The sequence below is a fragment of the Onychomys torridus genome, chromosome 6 (genome assembly GCF_903995425.1).
Source record: "Onychomys torridus chromosome 6, mOncTor1.1, whole genome shotgun sequence".
Lineage (NCBI taxonomy): Eukaryota > Metazoa > Chordata > Mammalia > Rodentia > Cricetidae > Onychomys > Onychomys torridus.
In genome coordinates this window covers 90,635,414-90,659,444 of record NC_050448.1, presented here as the reverse complement: position 1 = coordinate 90,659,444, position 24,031 = coordinate 90,635,414, and the positions used below count along the sequence as shown (strand labels likewise).

Sequence of the window (24,031 nt, the reverse complement as noted above, 5' to 3'; positions counted from 1 at the left end):
GTATGTTAGGGTTTCAGCAGTTAAGTAGGAAGACAGGGGAAAATAAAGACATTCAATGCCTGGGAGGGTTAAAATAGACAAAAGAGGGGAAATGAAATACGAGAATGGCCAAAGCTTGGGACAGAAGAAGGGTGCATGCTGAGGTCTTAGAAGAGGAGGATAATCATGTAGTATCCATGTCACTAACATACAACATGCAGAAGTGTTTGGATTCTGTTTTCAAGGTAAATGCCTCAAATAGAGCTGTAACATGCCCCAATTTGTGCTTGGAAAAGATTAGAATAAATACAGAGAGCAATGGAGAATGTCTGTCTTCAGTTAATCCAAGGGGTAAGGAGTGAGGGTGGGTACACATTGCCGATTCCAACTGAAACATGGTGAATGATGTTCTAGATTGGGTAGTGAAATGAGGATGCAGAGAGTAGCAGTTTTGAGAAACTTGTAAAGGAGGAATAAGAAGATGTGGTGACTGTGTGGGAGACATGCTTCACGGGCTAATGAAGAAATGACTGTCTCTCACACTTCCTTCTGGGCCACAAAAACAGGATGGATGCATGGTAGCGACAATCATTAAATTATATTTCCTGAGCTACCTAAACAATTTCTCTAATGTGAAAAGTAGTTTTACAAAAGGAGTAAATATAAATAAGTACCTGCCTTGGGCATATATTTAAATGAATATACACAGTTTACAAACTTATCCTTTCAATGACTGTTTCATTACGTGATATGTGGAAAATGCCATTGTTTCCTTGAATGTGATGTTCTTTCTCCTGTTAATTATGTTAAAAATAAAGAGTAAAGTTGTTTTAGGGCAAAAGAAGATACCATATGTGGAAAAGAAATCTGATTTTAAGTTAAGAAGGACTTAGGCTTAAAGTTATTATCACCTTTATAATCTATGAAAGTTTATTGATTTTTTATTTTTTTACTTTCCTTATGTCACCAATGCTAGTGTGTAGCACAGAGTTCTTTGAGGGATTAAAACAAATATGTAAAACAGTTGGCATACTGCCTTTCAAGCAGTAGGCACCCAATCTTGTGGCAATTACCTATTTATATGTTTGCTATTCTTGCTGAAAGATGAGCTTGTTTACCTCAGGGAGATGGTCTTTTACACTTCTTGGCTCTTCAAATACCCAACAAAGTGCCAGCACATATCATAGTGTCAAAAATATTTGTTGAGTATACAAACATATCTTCAGGCACATAGAAAATTTGGTTTCCATTGTAAGAAACACATTACCCATAACATATAGTAAGATGGGTCTCATCACCTTGACCTCAAATGGCTGATTTAGTAAAAAGATGCATCCCCTGTTTCACTAGAGGGCACCAATTCATTGCCCTAAAAATAGAAGCAGCAGGAGGGAATAGGGTGGGGTAGGGCAGGCATGGGGGGCAAGCCTGGTTATAATCGCCATCAAATATCTGTTGGTGATCTCAGGGCGGGTGTAAGAGTTTTAACCACGCTTTCTCAGGCAAGTTTTCACAAGCATATAATTATATTCTGCATGTCGTGAAATCTGATACGATTTAATTAAGCGCAGGGGACTTTATTCTATTCAGTCTCTCAGAGGAGAAAGTGAAATACTTTTGAAAAAGCATCATTGTACTTCACTCAGGCCACGAGGGTGCATTGCTGTGGGAGTTTTGTCTGGTTTCTACTCACTGCAAAACTTTAATTTTTTCCATTGAAATAAACAGAATATGGCCTTTGTAGCCTGCAGGACTTGTGATTCCCTGGGGGCCTTGTTTACTGTTCGGGATGGTCCTCGAAGGCAGGGAAGCTGGTTTAATTTTCAATCTTCAGATTTATGTGCGGTGCCCTCTGACATTTTACTTAAAACTAATTCCACTGGAGAAGAAAACTGAGGGAAATGCACTCACAATGTTGCAATTTTACTTCCCAGTTCATTTCTACCCTCTCCTAATCAGCTGTGTGCTGAGAGGCTTCTGTTAAGAGTTAAGATGCTAATCATGAATGAGCCTTCTTACTCATTATACTAGATTGTAATCCTCCTCTCTCTGTCTGTCTCTCTCTGAGTGTCTCTCTCTGGGTCTCTCTCTCTCTCTCTCTCTCTCTCTCTCTCTCTCTCTCTCTCTCTCTCTGTGTGTGTGTGTGTGTGTGTGTGTGTGTGTGTGTGTTTCTGAGCATTGTAGCAAGTTGATTTTAGAATCTTTAAAATGTTGACCCCATGATATGTTCTCCTCTATTCTTTGTGATAATGGTCCTGTTGTTAATTAATGACTGTCTTTCCTCCCTCCCAAGATTCTATGGTCTGATGCTTTGATATTCTGGTGCTTGGAAGATAACAATGATTATGGAGTTGAAAAGGATTCTCAGGGATGAATTCATCCAACTTGTACCAGTAACCAAGAAATGTAGATACTAAGTCAAATATATTTTAATCAGACCCTAGCCTAGTGACAACATGAAATTTCATGCTTTAGTTTCTGTTTCTCTGTACACACACACACACACACACACACACACACACACACACACACACACAAACATGATATCCATTTTTATCCATCTATTATCTACCCACATATGAGTCTACCATTTATCTATATCTCTATTTCTCTATCTCCGTGTCTCTATCTATCTATCTATCTATCTATCTATCTATCTATCTATCTATTGTCTAACTATCATCTATCTATCCATCTGTCATCTATCATCTGTCATGTATATTCACCTTCCCATCTACACTTTCGATTCTCTATTTAAAACTTCTTCTCTGTGCAGCAATGCCCACTAAGTGGCTAATTGATCTAAATAGTAGGAAAGACAAAAATCACATTTTTTTTTTGAGACAAAACCCACTGGTCACTATGCTAAGTGACTAGGAGACAATGATTCCTGACAATTGAAAAGAGTTCATGAAATAGTACAACTACAGCCTACTCTTTATTTTCATGGGTGTCCTATTTTCAAGTTCAACCAACCAGGAATAAAAAGTATTTGGAAAACTATTTCATCTGTAGTAAGCATATACAGACTAATTTTCTTGTCATTTTTACCTAAACCATATTTATACTACATTTGGACTGGATTGGGTTTTATAAGGAATCTAGGAATTACATAAAACATATGAGATGACATTCATAGGTATTGTTAAGTACCATAGTGCTTTATACAAAGGAATTTAACAACGTAAATTTGGGTATTTGTGAGGCTCTGAACAAGTTCCTCACAGCTACTAAGGCACTACTGAGTTTGCAATGTTTTATAGTTACATCTCAGTTAAAGCAATGAGCAAATATCTTATTAAGAGAAATGAGTACAGATGTTATTGTTTGATACTTTTAATCTATTGACTGTTAGAGTACATGTATCAGAGTAGTTAAATTCAATATATAAATTGTTCTGGGTTGGAGCCCCAGGACTGAAAACTAAATAAATGAACACATATAAAAGAAAAGAAACATTAGTTAGTGAAACTTATTTGTTGCATTCTTTCAGACCTTATAGTCTATGAAGGAAATGAATAAATGATTCATGATAGTAAATAACATATATATGATATATGATTATATATGTAATCATATGTATATATACATCAGTTATAATTAATATATATCATATCAAGTCTTTATGTGTAAGGATGCCATGGAAATACTGTACACATTTCAAAAATAATGCAAAAAGGGGGAACTTTGACCACATAGATTAACATTATTTCACTTAAGTAAAATTGCCAGTATTGGAAGAATACGAGTGTAGTGAGCTATATATAGATTGGTTTTTAAAAATAGAATACAGAATTACTCAGTTGTAGTAGGCTATTTTTATCTGCCTACCTATTTCAGTAATATCAGAGAGTGCACAGTGAACTAATTCCTAAAATTGAGTGAATCATGATTTCTGTGTTTATTGCTCAAAACCATAATTGACATACTGTAAGATGCAAAGCTTTGTTAATTCAATGTGTCACTCAGACTGTCTTGGGGGAATGGATGAAACTGGAATCTAGAACTAGAGAGGTAAGGAGGGTTGCACTGGAAGGGATCATGAGCTGTGGACTAGATGCTAAGATGCAAGGATGTCTAAGAAAGTTTTAGTAGAACAAAATAATTCAGATGTATACCAGAAAGCCCCCTTTCCAATTATGTGGACAAGATGGCTAGGAATGTGAGTCAAGAAGTTTACATAGTTGATTGTTGATGGTTACAGATAGCAAAGAATAGGAGTTAATTACATAGGAATCAAGTGTTAAAGGATTGAAGCAATAAAATGACTCCTACTAGCATTTTGCTATACCAGTAGATCAGTGCCTTGCTCAGCCATCATCAGAGAAGCTTCCTCTTGCATTAGATGGAAACTATCACAGGGACCCACAACTGGACAATATGCAGAGTGAGAGAGACTGGATTTCTCAGTCCTAACTGGTATCTGCATCAAAACCTTCCCTTAAGGGCTCAAGGAGCTGTGTGGAAGAGGAGGCAGAAAGATCGTAAGAACCAGAGTTAGTGGATGACAGCAAGGAAACAGTGTGTTCAAGGCACAACAGGACTGATACTCGTATAACTTCATAGACACTGTGGCAGTGTGCACAGAATATGCATGGATTCACGCCAAATGGGGTCCCAGCACTGAGAGGGGGAAGTGGACACGGGCTCTCACTCCTAACCAAGAAGCTGTCTGAATTTGTTATCTACTTGCAAAAGAAAAAAAGATCTTCTCCAGTGTAATTCTTACTGGGTATATAAACCACACTTTGGATAGATTCCATGCCCAGGAGTAGATGATGAACACAAAACCAACCCAGTGATATTTTTTACAGACGTTTTATAACACATAGCATTATTTGGGCATTTTTATTTTCTTGTCTTATTGGTCTTTTGCTTATATATTTTGGTTTCTAATTTTGTGGGTTTGTGTGTGTTTCTTGGATCTTTGTGTTTTATTTGTTTTTTAAAGAGAGAGAAAGAGGGGCTGGAGAGATGGCTCAGAGGTTAAGAGCACTGACTGCTTTTCCAGAGGTCCAGATTTCAATTCCCAGCAACCATATGGTGGTTCACAACTCTCTATGGTGAGATCTGGTGCCCTCTTCGGGTGTGCAGACATACATACAAACAGAACACTGTATACATAATAAAAAAATCAATCAATCAATCAATCTTTAGCCGGGCAGTGATGGTGCATACCTTTAATCCCAGCACTCTGGAGGCAGAGCCAGGAGGATCTCTTTGAGTTCGAGGCCAGCCTGGGCTACCCAATGAGTTCCAGGAAAGGCACAAAACTACACAGAGAAACCCTGTCTTGAAAAAACAAAAACAAACAAACAAACAAAGAGAGAGAGAAAGAAATGGCATATGGTTGGATGAGCAGGGAGGGTTAGAGGATCTGGGAGGAGTTGAGAGACAAGAAAAGTGTGTGCACAATATTTAGCAAACATAATTTTCAACTAAAAGAAGAGATAAAGACTTCTGTGCATTTTTGTGTAGCCTTTGGATTCAGTTTATTTCTTATGAATTAATCTTGTGTGATTTTCTTTGGAAATTGGTATGAGTATAGTGGGGCCTCTGATGTGGGAATTCCTCATTTAATTGTTTCATTTTGGTGATTGTGGTAACTTTCACATAATGGAACATTTTGCATTTTTGTTCGTTTTTAAATCATTTGAATTATATTTTAAATGGTGTCCAAAATGGTTTTTGTAACAATTCAGATATTATTTAAACATTTACATGGATGCAGTGAAGAGTGCTTTGTTACAAATAATCTATTTAAAGCATGCTACCCCTCTTGCCTTTTGACTATTCCAGAATAGATTTTTATTTTGTAGTTTTGAGAACACTTGTCCTTGAATTTACATCCTGATCATTTCATTTACTGTCAACAACTAAAACAAACAAACAAACATACAAACACCCACCCCAAACCCAGAAATACAAAACAGAACAACAAAAAAATGGAAGAAAGCTTTTCCTCCTACCAGTCAAGCAAATGTGGCCATCTCAGATTTAGAAAAAGGAACCTTCTATCCAGTACTGTAGCTAACACAGCTGCTTATATGCACCAGACTACTATCTGAAGTCACAGAGCCTTGACATTGCAGAACCTTAAACAAGAGTTCTCAGCCGTGCTTAATTGACTAAGGGACACTTGGTCCAGTAACTCTGGCCTGACTCAGTATTACTAAGTCCTTCACTCTGAATTCTTTCAATGTGAGGACTCAGTCTTCAAGGAAACTGCATCTCATGACTTTAACAACTGAATGATCTCTACTCACTTAGTTTTTTCATGCAGTCACGCAGCCTGGTTTCTAAACTGAGAACCCGTTGGTGCAGCTCTTCATAGTCATAGGCACCGATTTCCTCCTGAATCCCAGTGAGGACTGAGGACAGGTTCCGAATCTCCTCCTTGAACTGTGTGATGAGCTTTGCATCTGTTTTGTACTGCTCCAACACTGGGATCAGGGGCAGTAGCTCATCCATTTTCTCTTTCAGTTCCTGTGAAAGGCAGTAGAATGTTTCCAAGAGTCATTTAAAACAGAAAAAAGCATCTATGTTCATTGCATATGACATGTAAAGGAGCTCATTGAAACAGATTCAGAGTTTTTCATTGATTTTTTTTCTTTTTTTGGTTGATGTTAGGTAGGCTTTGATAATGCAAGTGGCCACATGGTTGTTAGTAATAAATTTGCCTATCTCAGCTTATTAACACAGTGACCTCTCTTTAAGAAGATACATGCTTCAGTATAAAATAAATTGATTCTTATCATAATTAGAAAAACTTTCCTATCATAGCAATTATGGCCTTTTGTATTATCTTACTTTATGCTAGTTTTTATGAAGTGAGTAATACATCATCTAGTTTGGAAACAGAGACATCATCCCTTTTTCCAATGATATATTGAATGGTGGTAATGGAAAGAGATCACACATCCTCTGAGAAGCTAGTGAAAATGAATTATCCAACCATTGAATATCCACGCCATAGAACTGCATAACAAAAAAATTCGATTCCAGATCAGCCTTTTCCTTGAATTTAAGACTGTTTCTAGCTATGGCCACATACTTCTTTGTCTTTATTTGTACTCAGGTGTTCCTTACCCTTTAGAATATCCATCTTAGGACAACTTCATCAGACGGTAAGTTCAACAACATGATAAATCATACTAAACTTCCCAAAGGTTGAGGAAATACATAATGCTGTTTCCATTTTGAATTATTAGCAACCTTCTGTCTCCATTTTTCTTATAGCATAAATAGTTTAGGTGTCATTACAGAAGGCAGAATTGCTTACCCACCCATGTAGTGAATTAACTCCTTAAGGGAAGAAGGTACACAGATAATATTTAATAGTTGGGCTAGCTACACATAGCTGTTCAACACTTCAACACTAATTTTTGTCAAAAGATCAAGCAGTGTATGTTGTCAGTCAGTGTCCTCCATTCCTAGTCATCACAGGATTGGGCCACAACTGCACATTTACCTGCAACTTCTGCATTTACCACCCGTACTTCTTCCCCTTTAGCATGGTAGCTGTGGACAACAAAAGTATTGCAGGAGCTTGACTCAACTCTAAATATATTGCAGCTGATATAATCTGTTGAAGGAGTTCCAAGCTTATGATCATTTAGGAATAACCCATAGGGGCTGTCAGAAGCCATATTGTGCAATTATTTAAGGAACAGAAACCTGCATTTTTAAATTAAACTTCGAAAACTATATTACTATAAATACATTCAAGTAGCAAAAGCTCCTGTTGTTGCCCTGATTCATGGGTTTGTGTTTCTTGTTGGGAGATTTTTATGTACCCTATAAATCTGGAAATCTTTGAATGTGTCTCCATGTACACGTTGAATTGGAGAAATAAAGAATCTTAGTAATGAGAAAGATTCATAACTGTTGCAGTCAAAAGGCAGAACTGCAGAGTGTTGCTCATTTTAGGGCTCGTTTGGAAATAAGCCTATTAGTTTAAGCATCTTTTGGTACCCCTAAAGGGAGACACAATTGTTTCATTAGAATTTTAACGATAAGAGCTCTGCTCACACTGTTTGCTGCAAATTATAACAGCCACAGTGACAGCTTTTTCATTCTACTAGTGGGTGGATTCAAGGGAGCAATCTGATGTCAAAGTTGTGGAAGTATCTTTCCAGTGATGAGTTTCAATTTTTTTATCTTTTCAAAAATTGTTGGACTTTGGGCAATCAATTTTGAAACTTTGGACATTTATTAGAGGGCTGTGTATATATGTATATATGTATATATATGTATATATATAATTATAATTATACTATCATAGATCTGGCTTTGCTAATACCTTCTGGAATTTTACTTTCTATTCTGTAGCTCTGGCAATAACGCGGTATCTTACCAACAACAATTGATATTGCTATGATGGCTAGTTTGGCTTTCCTCTTGAAAGATGATAAAGAAAACTTTGACAGTGTTTGTCATGAAGTGAAAATTTTGTAGCAGAAGAGAGATTTTATATAGTAATTTTCAGCTTAAGCTTGGTTTTAGAATGTTCTACTTCTATTGTATGTTATCTCTGTACTCAGAGGGAAATGTGATGTATGATGTAACTCAGTGAAGAAATGAGTTTCACAAGCATGTGTTGAACCTCTAATTATTACTCTGATTTGAGTGCAGTGGGATGTGCTCATAAATGTGGGGATGTGGGCATGTGCATTGGTGTGCATATTGTATGTGTGTAGGCATGTGTGGGTATGCATGTTTTTGAGTGTGTATTTGTGTACATGTGTGTGTGTGTGTGTGTGTGTGTGTGTGTGTGTGTGTGAGTGTGTGTGTGTACACATCATTGTGGAGACCACAGGTTGGTGTCAAGTGTCTTCCTCAGTCATGTTCTGCTTATGTTTTTTCCTAAGATAGGTTCTCTCAATGGATCCAGGAGCTCACCTACTAGATTAAATTAGCTAGCTAACAAGCTTTAAGATATGTCTATTTTTAATCTCCAATGCTGAGGATACAGGTGTGCACCCCCTAGCCCACCTTTTGTCATATTCTAGGGATCCGAAATCAAGTCCTTATTCTCATATTGCAGGTAACTCACCAACTGAGAATTACTCTAATTTTAATTCAGAGAACTAGTTTATCATTTCAGATCTACAGGTCTCTGGAGCTAGGCATTGTCAACTTGAATCTTCAGTCAGATGCTAGAAAATTTATTCATAGTTTGTGTTTTAATTTATCTGCTAGGGTTAAAAACAGCAAAATAATGCTTGCCTCACAGGATTGGTGTGATGATTGAATCAGTAAGTATACCAAAGTGCTCTGAACTTTGCTGTGAATATGTATGTTCAGAAAAATGGTTATTGTTGTGATTACTGATATTCAGCATTTCCAACATATCCTTAGATTATGTGAACTGTGAAAATCAAAACCATAATCACATGGTACTTCCTGAAAATTCAGTAACATTGTGGTTTTTGCTAAGCAAAAAACCTATATACTAGGACAAATATTTTTGGTTTCACTCAGCTTTCTTTCTTTGGTTCCTGCATCTACATGCACAGTCCTGCTAACCCAGGGAAGATTATATGGTTCCTTGGTTCTACCAAGTCTTCAGTACTTTGTATCCTGACATGCAGCATGAGCTTCTGCTCTGTTGCTGCTGTCCTTTCTGGAATCTTTTCTCTCTTCCACTCCAGTATTTATAACCTCCTGCTTTGTTAACAGCCCAGCTCCAGGTTCATATTGTTACTTGTCCATCTGCTCTCCAATTCTAAACATTGAAAGTGGACACTGGAACCCTGAGTTTCTAGATCCTCTCTGGAATTTAGTATCTGGGGAGAGGAGGTCATACCCAGCATGGTTTTCTTGAACACTGTCAATTCTCTAATTATTCAGTAGATCTTTAGTGAACAAATGAGCAGCTCTTCTCTCTGTGCTCTCAAATGATGCTCATTCATCATTGGAGCCCAGTCTGGTTCCTCTTAGTTGTCTTTCATGGGAGGAGCTTGCACTTCATTCCTCCAAGATAGGCCTGGCCCTGCCTCACAGAGTGTATGTGCCCAGTGAATTATGGTTGACATGGATTCTTGATTTCAAACCTTATCTTTCTCGCTGTTTACCATTTTCCCACATTTTTTTTTTTTTTTTTTTGCTGTTAATCCAGCTCAAAGTTTTATTTCCTATAATCTTCAAGTGCATTGTGTCTTCTAGGACTTGCTCTAATCCCCACACCCCTTTCTGGTTTTGTTTAAGTCTCTCTTAAGCTCAAATTACATAATTTAACCACTTCAACATTCTCTCTTTTCAATACCCTCAGCTTTCATATCATCTCTTTCTTCGTTTGAAACTGATTATGTATTAATGTATCTCATCTATACCTCTGTCCTTAATTTCCTGAGGCTACAGGGAAAATTCCAAAACATGATGATTTTTACCACTTTAAAATGTACCTGGCAAGAATCCTGTTTGTAACTAACTCTATATGTCTCCAGTATGCTCAAAATCCTTGACCACAAGCTTGAATAAAAGTCTTTCCTTTTCCACTAGGATTGAACTTCACTGTCTAATTGACAGAGGGGGAAAAAGATGCTACATATGAACAACCTTGATGTTTTTGAAAACTCTGCACCATGCTTTTTTAAAGACAGATAGATTATTTTAATAGAGGCTCAAGTGTCATTATCAGAAGCTTTTTAAATAAGTGACTTTGTGCTATATCATTAATACAGTCTGCACAGCATGCTCAACACATTTTTTCCATTTCTAGTTTCTAGACAGTTGGCATTAAACCACTTGCAATCTTAAAAAAGAAACTTGTTTGTATAAACTTAGAAAACCATCCTTTTAAACATCCTCTTATCAATGGCATCATTGTTTCCTTTAATAATTTACAATTTGAAAAGCTTTGATGACTTAATTATTAATTTTCCTGGGGATATCTCTTTGTCCTAGATGGTAAATTACCTGTAAATACATACTCAGAAACTCCACATACCTCAGGGTTGGGAGGCACTTTTTTTTTCTTTTAATAGTAATTTCTATGTGTTCCTGGCTACTAATGGTCACTTTTTACTGACAAGACAGTTGACTCTCCAGTGAGTCCTTAACTTTATATGCATGTATAGGATAAAGCATAGTAATTTCTAGCTGAGTGACATCCTATCTGCCCATTGCGCTGAGTTGGCAAGACTGCAGGACTCACACCTACCTGAAAATGCTTGGTCATTAGTGTCTTTCGATCATCTTCAATCTGCCGAAACTTGGCCTTCAGCCCTTTCATTTGGGTTTCCATTTTTAAGACGTACTGGAAATCTCTCTGAGTTCTCAAGTTTAAGACTTCTATAGACTGGGACATATTTTGTACCTGTCAAATGAAGCCATTGGTTGTATATTATTCTCTGTTTATAGATACATGCATTCTCTACTAAAGTATCAAAATGTTATTAGCACAAAGAACAGAAGTACCAAATCTATGAATGCATGTCTGCTTGTCACATTTTCAAGATTACTTACAATAAACATTCAACAAATCCAGCCAAAGAAAATTATACCTATGCATGTTATAAAAATTGGACATACATCATTAGAAATGGCCAAAAAGCAAGAAGATAGTAGATTAGAAATAAATTAGTTTCATTCCAAAGCTTTGTAAAGTTATAATACCACAAGGTGGTGCATGTTGAGATAAAATGTGTTAGTAAATGCTGTTTCTTACATGTGAAATGTCAGAGGTACTTAGCAACAGTGTATGGTGCTTTGGGATGTCTTTCTGTACATTGTGAATATGTGTTGCTCTGATTGGTTGATAAATAATGCTGCATTGGCCTATGGCAGGGAAGGATGGAGACAGGTGGGAAGATTTAAGAGAGATAGTAAAGGAGAAAGGATAGACAGGAGAGATGCCAGCTGTTGCCAGGAGAAGCAAGATGTGTAAGTACTGGTAAGCCAAGGTTATGTGGAAACTTATAGATTAATAGAAATGGGTCAAGTTATAAGAGCTAGCTAGCAAGAAGCACACCATAGGCCATGCAATTGGTAATTATTATTAAGCCTCTGAATGATTATTTTATAAGCAGCTGTTGGACCTTGGGGATGGGCAAGACTGGAGAAAACTTCTGGCTACTGTATGGTCGTGACACCTCCAACAGAATTAGAGTTTAACCATTTTGAGGCAGAAGAATAAGGAAGAGAGTGAGATGGAGACTTTATAAAGGATGAACAAAAGTATATAAAAGAAACCACTTGGCAGAGATAAATTCTCCACCACTTAATTTCACCATCCCAGCAGGTGCTGTGCATCCTCAGACTGTCTGAAACCAGTCTATTGTTTATTATAATACTAGCACACATCTCAGGGTGGAGCTTTAAAATGCTAAGGACATACAATGCATGAACTATTTTGCAGCTAAAAACAACAGAATATGTGTAAGAAATCCTATACATGTGCAAATGAGCCCAAAATACAAGTGACTCCAAAAAGCCCAGAGTGTGTAACATAAAAGCCTGTATCCTTTGTTCATTGAGACACAGAGCTACTTAACTCCCTCTCTTTGCAACAACCCACTTCCACCCTTGAAAACATATCTTTTCATAACAAACGATGCTCTGCCTCTGCTGTATCTCTGTGCCCCTTCTCAGTTTTTTTTTTTTTTTAATTGTAGAACACAGGAACCTGGATTCCCTCTAGAAGAGCTCACTGAACCCTGATATCAACTCATACTGATTTCACTGCAGTTACATCATGATGGTTGTTTTAAGTACTCTGAAGGGTGACACTGAGTTGGCCAGGACAAATGCTGGCAGTATTAGAACACCTTCCAAGTTGCATAGCATATGTTTGAGGGACTTGGGGAATGGCAAAAAACATAACGTGCCTCACAGATAGGCAGAAACACATGCTAAGCTGATGGCACTGGCTAGGTTCATGGAACCCCAGGCTATTTAGAAGTAGAGAACAGGTGACCTAGAAAGAGTGCAAAAAAGAAAGAAGGGCTGCTCTAATTTTTGTGACAGCAAAAACCTGAAAACAAAGGGAAGCCTCTAATAGAGGGAAGCATTTGAATGAAGAATAGTATGAGGATAAATTATTCTAGACTAAGATGGATCTCTACACCTCTGGTATCTCAGTACTCTCTTCAGAGCAACAACTTTGTCTTCGCCTGGAAGCTTGTCAGAAATCAGCATTCCAGAACTATTCCAAAGACACTCAATTAGTCTGCATATTTATCAAGATTCCTAAGTGCATTGTACAGCTGAGTTTTAAAGCTTGAGAATCACTGTTCATCTAGGCAGGGTTTCTAAGAGAGATAAATGTAATATGGGTTTAGAATTCAATACTTTATCATAAATCAGATACAGCCACACATGCAAAAGATAATATAACCTATTAAGAGAAAATCATGAAGAAATGCATATAGAAGAATTAGGAAAATAATTAGATGTTAATATTAAATTTCTGAAAGAGGAAAGCCCTATGGAATACTCTCTCTCTCTCTCTCTCTCTCTCTCTCTCTCTCTCTCTCTCTCTCTCTCTCACACACACACACACACACACACACACACACACACACACACATATATATATATATATATATAAATTCATTTTGATTAAATGTTGTTTTTGGCTGCATAAGTTAATGCACAAAGGAATAAGCACAAAAAGTTGATATGATTGCAATTATTTCTTTGTTTTAGAGATGTGAATGTTTTCACTTATTTTTAAGTAGATGTGTATTGATTAATAATTAGTAAAGGCTAGTTTCATTGAAAATATAGTGAACTACAAATGATGGTTTGTTCAGAGGTAGACTTTTTTTAAATCAGGTAAAGTTACAAAGCTTAATGTACATACCAGTTAGCTATAAAGAGACCCTAGTTGATACATTGCTCACAACTGTCGTTTTTAGAAAAGCCAGTGAGTTCTGGTGCCCTGGCTTGCTTCTGTTCTTTACCTTTTGTCAGACAAGTCAATTTTCTTTTATTCCTTTACTCTTTTGTCTTGATCCCTAATTTTCCCCATGTCCATCCTGTTTCCAGCATGTCACATACTGGCTTACATTAAAAGTAATTTTGCAATGTGTGTTTGGACAATGTCAGCAGAGGGCCCTTGGTCTATGATCCTCTTCAGAGGCTGTGTCTTACATCTTTTACTTTCAAGATGTTACACAGAACCAGACACAGAATAAGCGCTCAATAAGTATTTCCCAAGTAAAGTCATCTTGGGTTTCAAATAGTATAATGGCAATTAGGATCTTGCTATTTCAGGGAGAGTTTTCCTCTCCCTATAACTGTCAGAGACTGCAGTATATAACTACAAATATTCCTTAATTTTAAAATTATTATTATATGTGCAATGCTTCATATAACAATTTTTAGTGCAATACAAAATTTGAGATGACATTGAACTCATGGACACTTTATCATAGATAAAAGCATTGCATTCAAAGTAATTTTCTAACCTCATTTAGAGTTAAGCATGAGTAAATAAAAGCATTTGTATTAAAGGAACTGGCTACCTATTTAAATATGTAACAGACTATAAAGATACCTGTCATTAGCATGAGTGATATCCTCCCAAGAATTTTCTATATCTAGCCATATTCTACACAATTAGAAGACTATGGGTAAGAGGAATATCCTGGAGTTAGATTAGTGTCCCTTATTTTATGTGCTACTCTAACTTCTCATTTAAATTTCACCTCAATTTGTGTTATGGGAAAATACTTTGAGAGAATTTTTGAGGAGACTTGGTTGTGATCTATATTATACAACCTTGAATAATTGTCGGACTATGTGTGAGGTGTAGGGCAGCATTTGAAGTGTTGGAATGGGCAGGATTTGACTCTGAGTTGCCTTTAGCTCTTCCTAGGAAGAGCTTATTCCTATTGGTGGAGACTCACTTGCGCAAGCTTCCCGAAGATGCAGAAAACTACGTCTCCATTGTGTGACTCATAGGGAGACGTGCTAGCTGTGGTTCTTCATCTACTCAGCTTCTCTCTGAAGCTGGTCTGCAGTTCAGCTTTTCATATTTGTGTGAAGAAGTTAAGTTTTTAGATGTATGTCATCAAGGAGTGTATCATGTCTACATTGTTTCATTGACCTCTCTCCCTGCTTCCAGTCTGCTGACTCACTCCATCACACGGTTCTGTGGTTCTGTTTATGATGTTCAGCCTTATCACAGCCAAGGAGCAACAGAACCAAGTGACCACAAAATAAAACCTCTAAAATCTTGAGCCAAAATAATTCTTCCTCCTGTAAGCTGTTTTTGGTAGATATTTGTCACAACTATGAAACTCTACCCAACAGACTTCAACAATGTTTGGCCAAGTCATTGTCTCCCATCTCAGATATTCCTTTTCTGAACTCTGTCCTCTTTGTTTTTTATGAATAAAATGTATGAAGTCTTTGTGAATGAACACAAATGTATTTTTACTCTCAGTTACAACCGTTACTCATACCACTTTAAAATAATAATAATAAAGAAAAACCCTATGGCTCAATATGTTCATCTAGCTTTGGCTTAACAATAAGAACAGCAGTTCCTTGATTGTGGGACTTTACAGAAAGTATGGTTTTACATTGCTTTTGAAATCTTCAAGGTGAAGCACTGTGTATAGTGTCCTTGATTTGATTTTATTGGTAAAAATTTTACCCACTACCTAGTCCAAAATCATATTTTAGGAAACATTGACCTAGGTAATGAAGGATAACTGTAGTAATACACAAAAACTATATAGCTAATAAGTAAAATTTTATGCTGACAGTTTTATTTTTTGTGCATTAAGACCCAAGCTATTAATTAACATATGTATTTGTTAATATATTGGACAGAAATAGCACCTCTTAATAGTGTCTAGGCCACTAGTGATATGGTAAATGACAGAAAAACATTGTAAAAGCAACCTGATATAACATCACAGCTTATTGGCCAAGTAACATTGAAAGACTCAGAAAGGAAAAGATAATTTTTGCTTATATTTAGAAAATGAACCATGTCTCTTGTAAGGATTGAATGGATATGAAGAACTTAAGAAACTAGGCATCAAAAAACCAAATAATCCAATTAAAAATGGGGTTCAGATATAAACAGAGAATTATCAACAGAAGAGTCTCAAATCACAAGATAAAGGAATGTTCAATATGCTTAGCCATCAGGGAAATGCAAATCAAAATGACTCAGAGATTCTATCTTACACCTGTCAGAATAGCTAAGATCAAAAACATAAATGACAAGAGGGTTACCCCTCCACTACTGGTGGGAGTGTAAACTTGAAAAGCTGCTTTTCAAAAATCAATATGGCAGTTTCTCAGAAAACTGGGAATTGCTCTACCTCAGAACCGAGCTATACCACTGTTGGGCATATGCCCAAACGATGCTCAAGCATACCCCAAGGTTACTTGCTCAACTATGTTCATAGCAGCTTTATTTGTAGCCAGAACATGAAAAGAGCCCAGATGCCTCTCAACCAAAGATTGGATAAAGAAAATGTGGGATGTTTACACAATGGAGTATTACTCAGCTGTTAAAAACAATAACAACAGGAAATTTGAAGGCAAATGGATTGAACTAGAAAAAAAAATTATCCTGAGTGAAGTAACCCAGACCCAGAAAGACAAACATGGTATGTACTCACTCCAGGGTAGACAGTAGCTGTAAAATAAAGGATAACCAGGCTACAATCCAAAGATCCAGAGAGGTTAGGTAACAAGGAGGGCACAAGGAAGGAGGCATGGAATTCCCTGGGAAAGAGAAATAGAAGAGAGCTCCTGGTGGGCTGGGGGTGGGTGGAGAGGGGACCCTGAGGGATCAGGTTTGGGGGTCAGGTAGGAACCTGGTATAAGGGAAACTCCCAGGAATCCACAAGGATGACCTCAGCTAAGACTCCTAGCAGTGATAGATGTGTAGCCTGAACTGGCCATCTACTCTGATCTGGCAGGGTTTCCAGAGCAGGGATTGGGAGACTGTACCAGTCAAACAACCTTTGACCTACAGTCTGTTCTGCCTGTCCTTATCCTGAAGGAGGCTAAGGATGGCTTGGAGACTGTGGGAGTGGCCAACCAATGACTAGTCCAGCCTCAGAAACACACCATGTGAGTGAGCCCACTCCTGACACTGCCTGGAGTTCTAAGACCCAGTGGCTGGATGGCACATAGACCTAGGATAGAACCAAACACTATTGGAAAAAAAAATGTTGACATATTGATGCCTAATGACATTCTTCTATACTCATAGACTGGTGATAATCCCAATTGTCATCATATAACCCTCTGATGGAAACAGTTGCAGAGACCCACAACTAAGCATTGGCTGACCTAGGGAAGTCCTGCTGAAGAGACAGAAGAATGATCCGATGAGCCTGGGGATCAAGGTTATCACAAGGGAACCCACAGAAACAAATAACCTGGGCTCATAGGAGCTAAGAGAGATTGAACCATTAGTTAGGGAGCCTGCATGGGACTGACTTAGGCCCTCAATGTATCTGTGACAGTTGTGTAGTTTGTGTACTTGTAAGACTCCTAGCAGTGGGAGGAAGGGCTGTTCCTAAAGCTTTGTCTGGCTCTTGGGTACCTATTCCTCATACTGGGTTGCTTTGCCCAGTCTAAATACAAGGGGGCAGAGCTTAGTCCTACAGCAACTTGATATGCCATGCTTTGCTGATACCCTGTAGGCCTAAGATGGATGCCCCAGCAATTGAGGGAATTTCAAAGCAGCTACCCAGTGTGGTAGCAGTCCAAGATAGGAATCCTGAGAGAGCCCACCACCCACCAGGAGAGAAAATGCCAAAGAGACTCAGCTCAGGCCTGAGCTGGGGAACTGTAAGGCCACAAGTGGCTTTTTAGTGAATTCTTGCCACAAATGTTCAGCCACCAAATGTAACATGAATTGCTAAACAGTCTTATGAATAAAAATCACAGAGCCAGATATTGGGGTAAAAACTTGAGAGATCAGAGGGATAGGAAAAGCCATAGACAACCTCATCTCACCAACACCTCAGTCTCCAAAGAGACCTACTTCCTGTATACCCACACCTATATACCATTCTGTTCTGGCATCTCATTTCCTCTCTCTGCCCAGCTACATCATTTCCTATCTGTTTGTACAGACCTCCAGACCTCTATGGTTAGTCCTGAGATTAAAAGCATGTGTCACCATGCTTGGCTCTGTTCCCAGTGTGGCCTCGAACTCACAGAGATCCATCTGGATCTCTGTCTTCTGAATGCTAGGATTAAAGGTATGTGCCTGACTTCTATGTTTAATATAGTGGTTGGCTTTTTCCTCTGATCCTCAGATAAACTTCATTAGGGTGCATAATATTGGGGAACACAATATATCACCACACGCTACTGAACAATACTAATACATTCTATGAAGTTATAACATTTAAGAAAATCTTTCTTATATATTTTATGTAGAAGTAAAAGGACTGTGCAGACTATTGGTAATCTGAGTAGAAATACAATTTTATAGAAAAGTGTATTTAAAAGGTTAAACCATTTTCTAGCAAAATTGATTTCCCTGGTAACTAAAAAATATTTTAATTTTTCTTAAAAAGGTAAGACTGGAAATCAATATCACAAAAGTAATCAAAATATGCCTATAATAATTTCTAACAGTCAGAGATTTTAATGAAAATGACACCTGCTCTAGCTGGGAGCAGGGAGAATGGTATCTTACCATATAACCAGGCTTGAGGAGAGGGAGAAGATGATGTTGGCGCCAAGGAGAGGGAGAAGAGAAACAGACTTGTTTATTGAAGGATTCCTAAATGATGCTGCATAGAGGACACCTTACGACAGTGAGGAGAAAGTGGTAGCTTGGCTTAAGATAAGGAACGTTTGTTTATTTTAGCATGCTAGGTTCTTTCATTCTCCTGGATCTTTCAATTTCATGTGAAAACTTCCCATTAATGTCTGGAGGACGTGATCACAAAAACGATGTGACACAGAGTGAAGTGGAGAGTGTGGTGTCCTCCACAGCACGCACTTTCTAATTCATCTCTTTCTTTGTGTGATACTTGAAATTCAAACATGTCGTCATCCTTGCATGGCTCCGACCGCCCCAGCTGTCCCACCGTATCCAGAACCCTGCATAGTGCAAGTCTGAATGGCCACCATTGAAAGAAGCACACATCGGCTTTCCCCCTCCTAAACACACATAAACAACCTTTCATGAGCTGACTCTCATCTGTAAAAGGGAACAAATCAAGGGCATTCTGCATTTGATTGTTATGGATCCAGCTTAAGTAAATTATGGAGAGAATGCCATTGAATAGAACTGAAGAGCTTAATGTTCAAAGGGACGATTTAGAAAATGATGATAAACACTCAGAATTATTCATTATCTGTCCAGATAGCTTGCATATTTCATGTCATTATTTTAACTTCCTAGCAAGATGGTTAGTAAGAGTCTAATGTATGAGCTCAAAGGGCTTTGTGTGATCCTTAGAGATGAGACTGAATTGTTAACATCCAAGGAACACTCCTTGCTTTCTGAACCCTGTAAGAGAGAAGCTGGTTGGGTATTAAGATGTATGGTAGAGAATCTGTCTTAAAAAAGAATAATTACAACAGGTTATAAAAGCCATAGAAATGGAATAATATAGCCAGAAACTTGAGATACACTTTTGAAAGAATAGGAAAAGATCATGTTAAAAGAAAGCTAAGACCAAGACAACTACATGATATTCATCAGCATTCCTTTCTAAAGAATGATAGATTTCAATAAAAATATGCACAGGGAACACAGGCCACATACCTTTTCCAACAGCTGGCGGAGCTGCCTGCTTTTGGCATCTCGGGAACACAGGTTTTGTTCTGGAGCCACCACTGTACAAATGCATCGCCCATCAGGGTCCTGTGCTGAGCTGTACACTTGCCACCCTTCTTTGGGGCTAATCTGAGTCTGGGGAAAAGCAACAGCAAACACAAAATGGACTTTCACTATCGGGTAATGAGAAGATAGATTTGTAATACCGTAAGGAAAGCATTTATTATGTTTTCAAAGTAGGTTTGTCTGTGGGGTTTTTATTTTGTTGTTGTTTTGTGAGTGTATATGTATATGCATCTGCAGTTCTGACAACCTCTTGTGTCCTCAGGATCTTTACACCTTGTGTTTGAGACAGGTTTTCTCACTGGTCTGGAATGCATCAAAGCTAGCTGGCCAGCAATCCACAGTGATCTGTTAATCTCAGCCTCTCCACTAGTTACTTTCTATGTTAGTAATGAAGATCAAATTCAGGTTATCATGACTGTACAGCATTCAGTTAATCTACTCAGCTACTTCCCTAGACTTTGATTCTTTGAAGTTAGAAGAGAAAAAAAAAATCAAATTTACATTGGTTGCAGCTTCATTCTGTTTTACCTGCTTTACAAATGTTACAAAGGCGTTTTGTGATCTCAGATTCTTCACTATTTACTGTCTGTGGATCTCACATCACTTCTCATGCTTTGTGAACTTTCATATTTGAACTCCATGTTTAGACTCTTCTACTAGCCACTTCCTCACATCTTACTGGTTTTTCTACATTAGACATGAGAGTCTTTCCTTCACAAGAGGAATGTAATTAAATAGTATATAGTTTTCCTTATCATTATGCATGTTTGATATCCTGAAATAAATCCAAAAATGGTCTTCTGAAAAAAATCTGCATCTAATACTCTTAATCATTGTACTTCTAGATTAAAGGCAGCATCCCAATTCTGTTAAAATCTTCTTCCTGTTTACATTGACAATTTTACCTCCTGCACTGTCCAACAGTGGCCTTCACTCCAAGACAGTTGGTTTCTCTCTGTGTGATCTATTCATTGAACAGCATTCTACAATATTGCTATTCATGTAACTGCATCCTACAGTATTGCTATCATATAACAACTAGCTTATTCTATATAGACATGTGAAAATTTCCTAACTTTCTTTTTATAATTATTCTATCAAGTGCAAAGAATGTCATCCTTAGTTTGCCTCACTATTGTCTTCTTTTTCAAGACAAATCTCAGTAGATTTTCAAGTAATATACACAGATGATATCCTCTTCATTCCATGCTGGCAGAAGATTCTTTCCATGACTAGACTTGAAGCTCTATAAACTGGAGATGTCTCAGTTAACAACTTGAATGCTTCATTTTTCTACCTTAATTTCTTTCTGTTGTATAAGAGAAGTTTTGAGAATGGCTTGGTGTACCTTATAGCCACTCATTGTCCCACTTTCTCAGAGCATTAGTGTTTATTATCTAATTAAGCTTATCTTTGAGATTTCCTTAACTGAAGAATGATGCCTTGGTGAATTCCACTGGGCAGCTCACCTCCACTGACTTACTGATACAACCATAAAAAGAATCCACAAAGGAACAGGAAGTTCTACTACTGGTATTTTTTTCACAGCATGGGGTGTAGATGTCAATTCTAATGTCCTACAATTCTTGCCACAGGCCTCTGTCATCTATCTCATACAAAAATCAACACATATGGTGTGCTGTAGTGGGTAGTCATTCCAGCTTTGGCCTGGAAGTTCCAACCCCCATTGAGGCTTTGGTAAAGGTCACGCCCACAAGGCGGGGCTGAGAGAGGATGCTGAAGACCCAGGATCAAGAGGAGAGGCTTCACTTGGTTCCAGGACCCTGGACGCTGGAGGTAGACTGAGCAGAGTTCTTCAGAGAACACTGCCGGACTGCACCATACCTTTCCCAGACCCAGAAACCTATTCCTTCATTTGTCTGTTACCCCACAGAATAAACCTCCCTTTTAACTATGTGGAGTGGCCTTAATAATTTCACCAATAGTGCGCTGTGAACATATACTGGAAGATAAACTCTAAATTCAAGAATCTCATAAAGATATCACAAGCTTTGCCTTTGCTTTTTAATGAAAAGAATGTGTTACCAGACCTATATTTTAGTCTCTTCATAGCTAACTGATTTTTTAAGATAATTCCTATGCTATTTTTTATTCCTGAGTGTATTGACTTCTTAATATAACCTCTCTTTCTATATTCTGCTAATCCTTTCTAGCTCTTATTATTGCATATTCAGTTAAAGAGAAAAAGATGTTCTTAGAATCATGTGTTAATAAAATTAAGTAAGATATTAACTAGAAGTAGGTTATCTGTTTTAGTTATAAGGGAAAAATTCAGAGATTATCCACAGGATGAAAATAGGAATGACTTAGCAGAGTAGTTTTATGATTTAATTGAAGGCTTAAACTGAGCAATGGCTTGAGGTTAATTTCTCCGGACATAGGCCCTTTGGGCTTCTTGTAACATTGAACACATATCTCAAATATGCCATAAAATTAAAGCTTGGCTCTAGAATAAATTTAGCTTTTGTACAAAGGAGCAAGGCCACCCAATTATCATATTAAACTATTTTAACAGCAGTGCAAACACTGATTATTAAGGCTGTCAGCATGTATACTGAGGTGCACTTGCTTAATGCTTGGGAGCTACTGTGAAGCTTGTCACAGAGGCCCATGTGGTGGTCACTCTCTGTTGTTCACACAAGTGGGAAAGGTGAGCAGGGTTTGATGTCCATTTAGTGTTCCCTGAAACCTCCTTCTTAATAATGGTAATGACTCCAGCCATGTTTAGACCTTCAATTGTCTCCTAAGAATTGTTGAAGACTCATGTCCTTCTGGACTGCAGTTACTTTGAATGATCTAAAGTATAAAATTTCACCTTTGTGTTAAGAAAACCAAAGTGCCTAGCAGTTCTGTAGATTTTGATACAAAACTCTATATTGGGGACAATGACAAATAGAGAAGCTTTGTAAGTATTTCTAGCATTCTCTTTTAGAGTTCCCAACTAGCATTGAAAAGACAACCAAAATAAAACCAACTGTGATCTCAGGTGGAAGGACATATTTAGATATTTTTGGATACCCAGGACAAAAGACCTTCTCCAATTCTGACCTACAATAACAATTATTCAAATGTCAGTAAAACTCATGTACCAGGAATATCAAGCATATGTGGGTCTCTAGTGTTGTGGGGAGGATTGTGCAACTTATTGTCCCTGAATACCTTGATATTTTTTAGGTCTAGGTGATGCCATTCTGACCAATCTTGCAACAAAAAGGAACTTACCCACATTCACACAGAGAATAATCAGTAAAATTGAGGTTTGAACTTGTACAGTCTGATCACAGGACATGAAGTTTAAACACCATATTGAACTGTCAATCATTTCAGTCTCCCTTACTGCATGATGCCATTACCCCAATACAGCATCTATTTGAACTATGGTGAAGCAAAGTAGTTGAACCCAGAAAGTGAATACAGTTGATTATGAATGGTCTAAAGCATCCATACACAGCAGCCATTACTGATGCAGTTCTTTTTGAACTCTTTGTGTTAATTAGAAGAACTAAATGAACCATTTAGCAGTTTTTAATATTACAACACTCATGAAATATTTAAGGATGCACTAAATAAGAGAATTAAAACAATCATTTAACAATTGTATCTGGTCTGAGTTCTTTGATTATAATTTAATTGCAGGTCTTTGCTTTACAAACATAAAGATACCACCTGAGAATTTTCCTGAACCACAGAGATTTGTGACAGGAAAGATGTATCCTCAGAAACAGATAAAGAAGACCAAATACATTACATTTCAGTAGGATTTCCTTATAGCATCCTTTCTCTTGTAATTGGATTCATTTCTTTGGAACCAATTGCCCTTAGAAACAGATGACTTTTTATGTTACTTACAAGGAAGCCACAATGTAAAGAACTTAAAGCAATTTCTTTCCAAGACACCATTTAGTATGAACATGTACATTTTCTATAACTTTCAACCCAGAGTTCTCTATGTTTATTCTCTACAGATAGATCATCTATGTCCATTTACTGACAGTCCTAAGCAGGGCTGTAGAGGAAACAAGCGCCCCCTCTCTCCAACATCTGATTCTCAGCAGGCAAGGGGCATTATCTTAAGTGGAAACATGTGACCCCAGAGAAGCAGCAAGGTAAATGTGCAGCAAATGCACTGCTCCCACTGAAGGGACTACAGTCCTTTTCCAGGGCCCAGACAGCATAGAAGGCCAAGGAAAGGATCCCACACCTTTGAATAGAAGCAAGTTGGCAGGTTGAGCATTATTAGAT

General features: G+C 37.6%; 1 protein-coding gene across 3 annotated transcripts in view; it reads right to left on the bottom strand.

The window, feature by feature from the left end:
* Window positions 1-24,031, bottom strand: part of Olfm3 (olfactomedin 3) — a 224,210-nt gene that overhangs the window by 23,848 nt on the left and 176,331 nt on the right. For all 3 annotated transcript variants that reach the window (XM_036190647.1, XM_036190646.1, XM_036190648.1), the window contains exons 2-4: window positions 19,691-19,837; window positions 11,144-11,299; window positions 6,246-6,465 (exon numbers count right to left, since the gene is read on the bottom strand). In XM_036190647.1, the coding sequence (XP_036046540.1) occupies window positions 6,246-6,465; window positions 11,144-11,299; window positions 19,691-19,837 (523 nt within the window). The remainder of the gene's footprint in view (window positions 1-6,245; window positions 6,466-11,143; window positions 11,300-19,690; window positions 19,838-24,031) is intronic.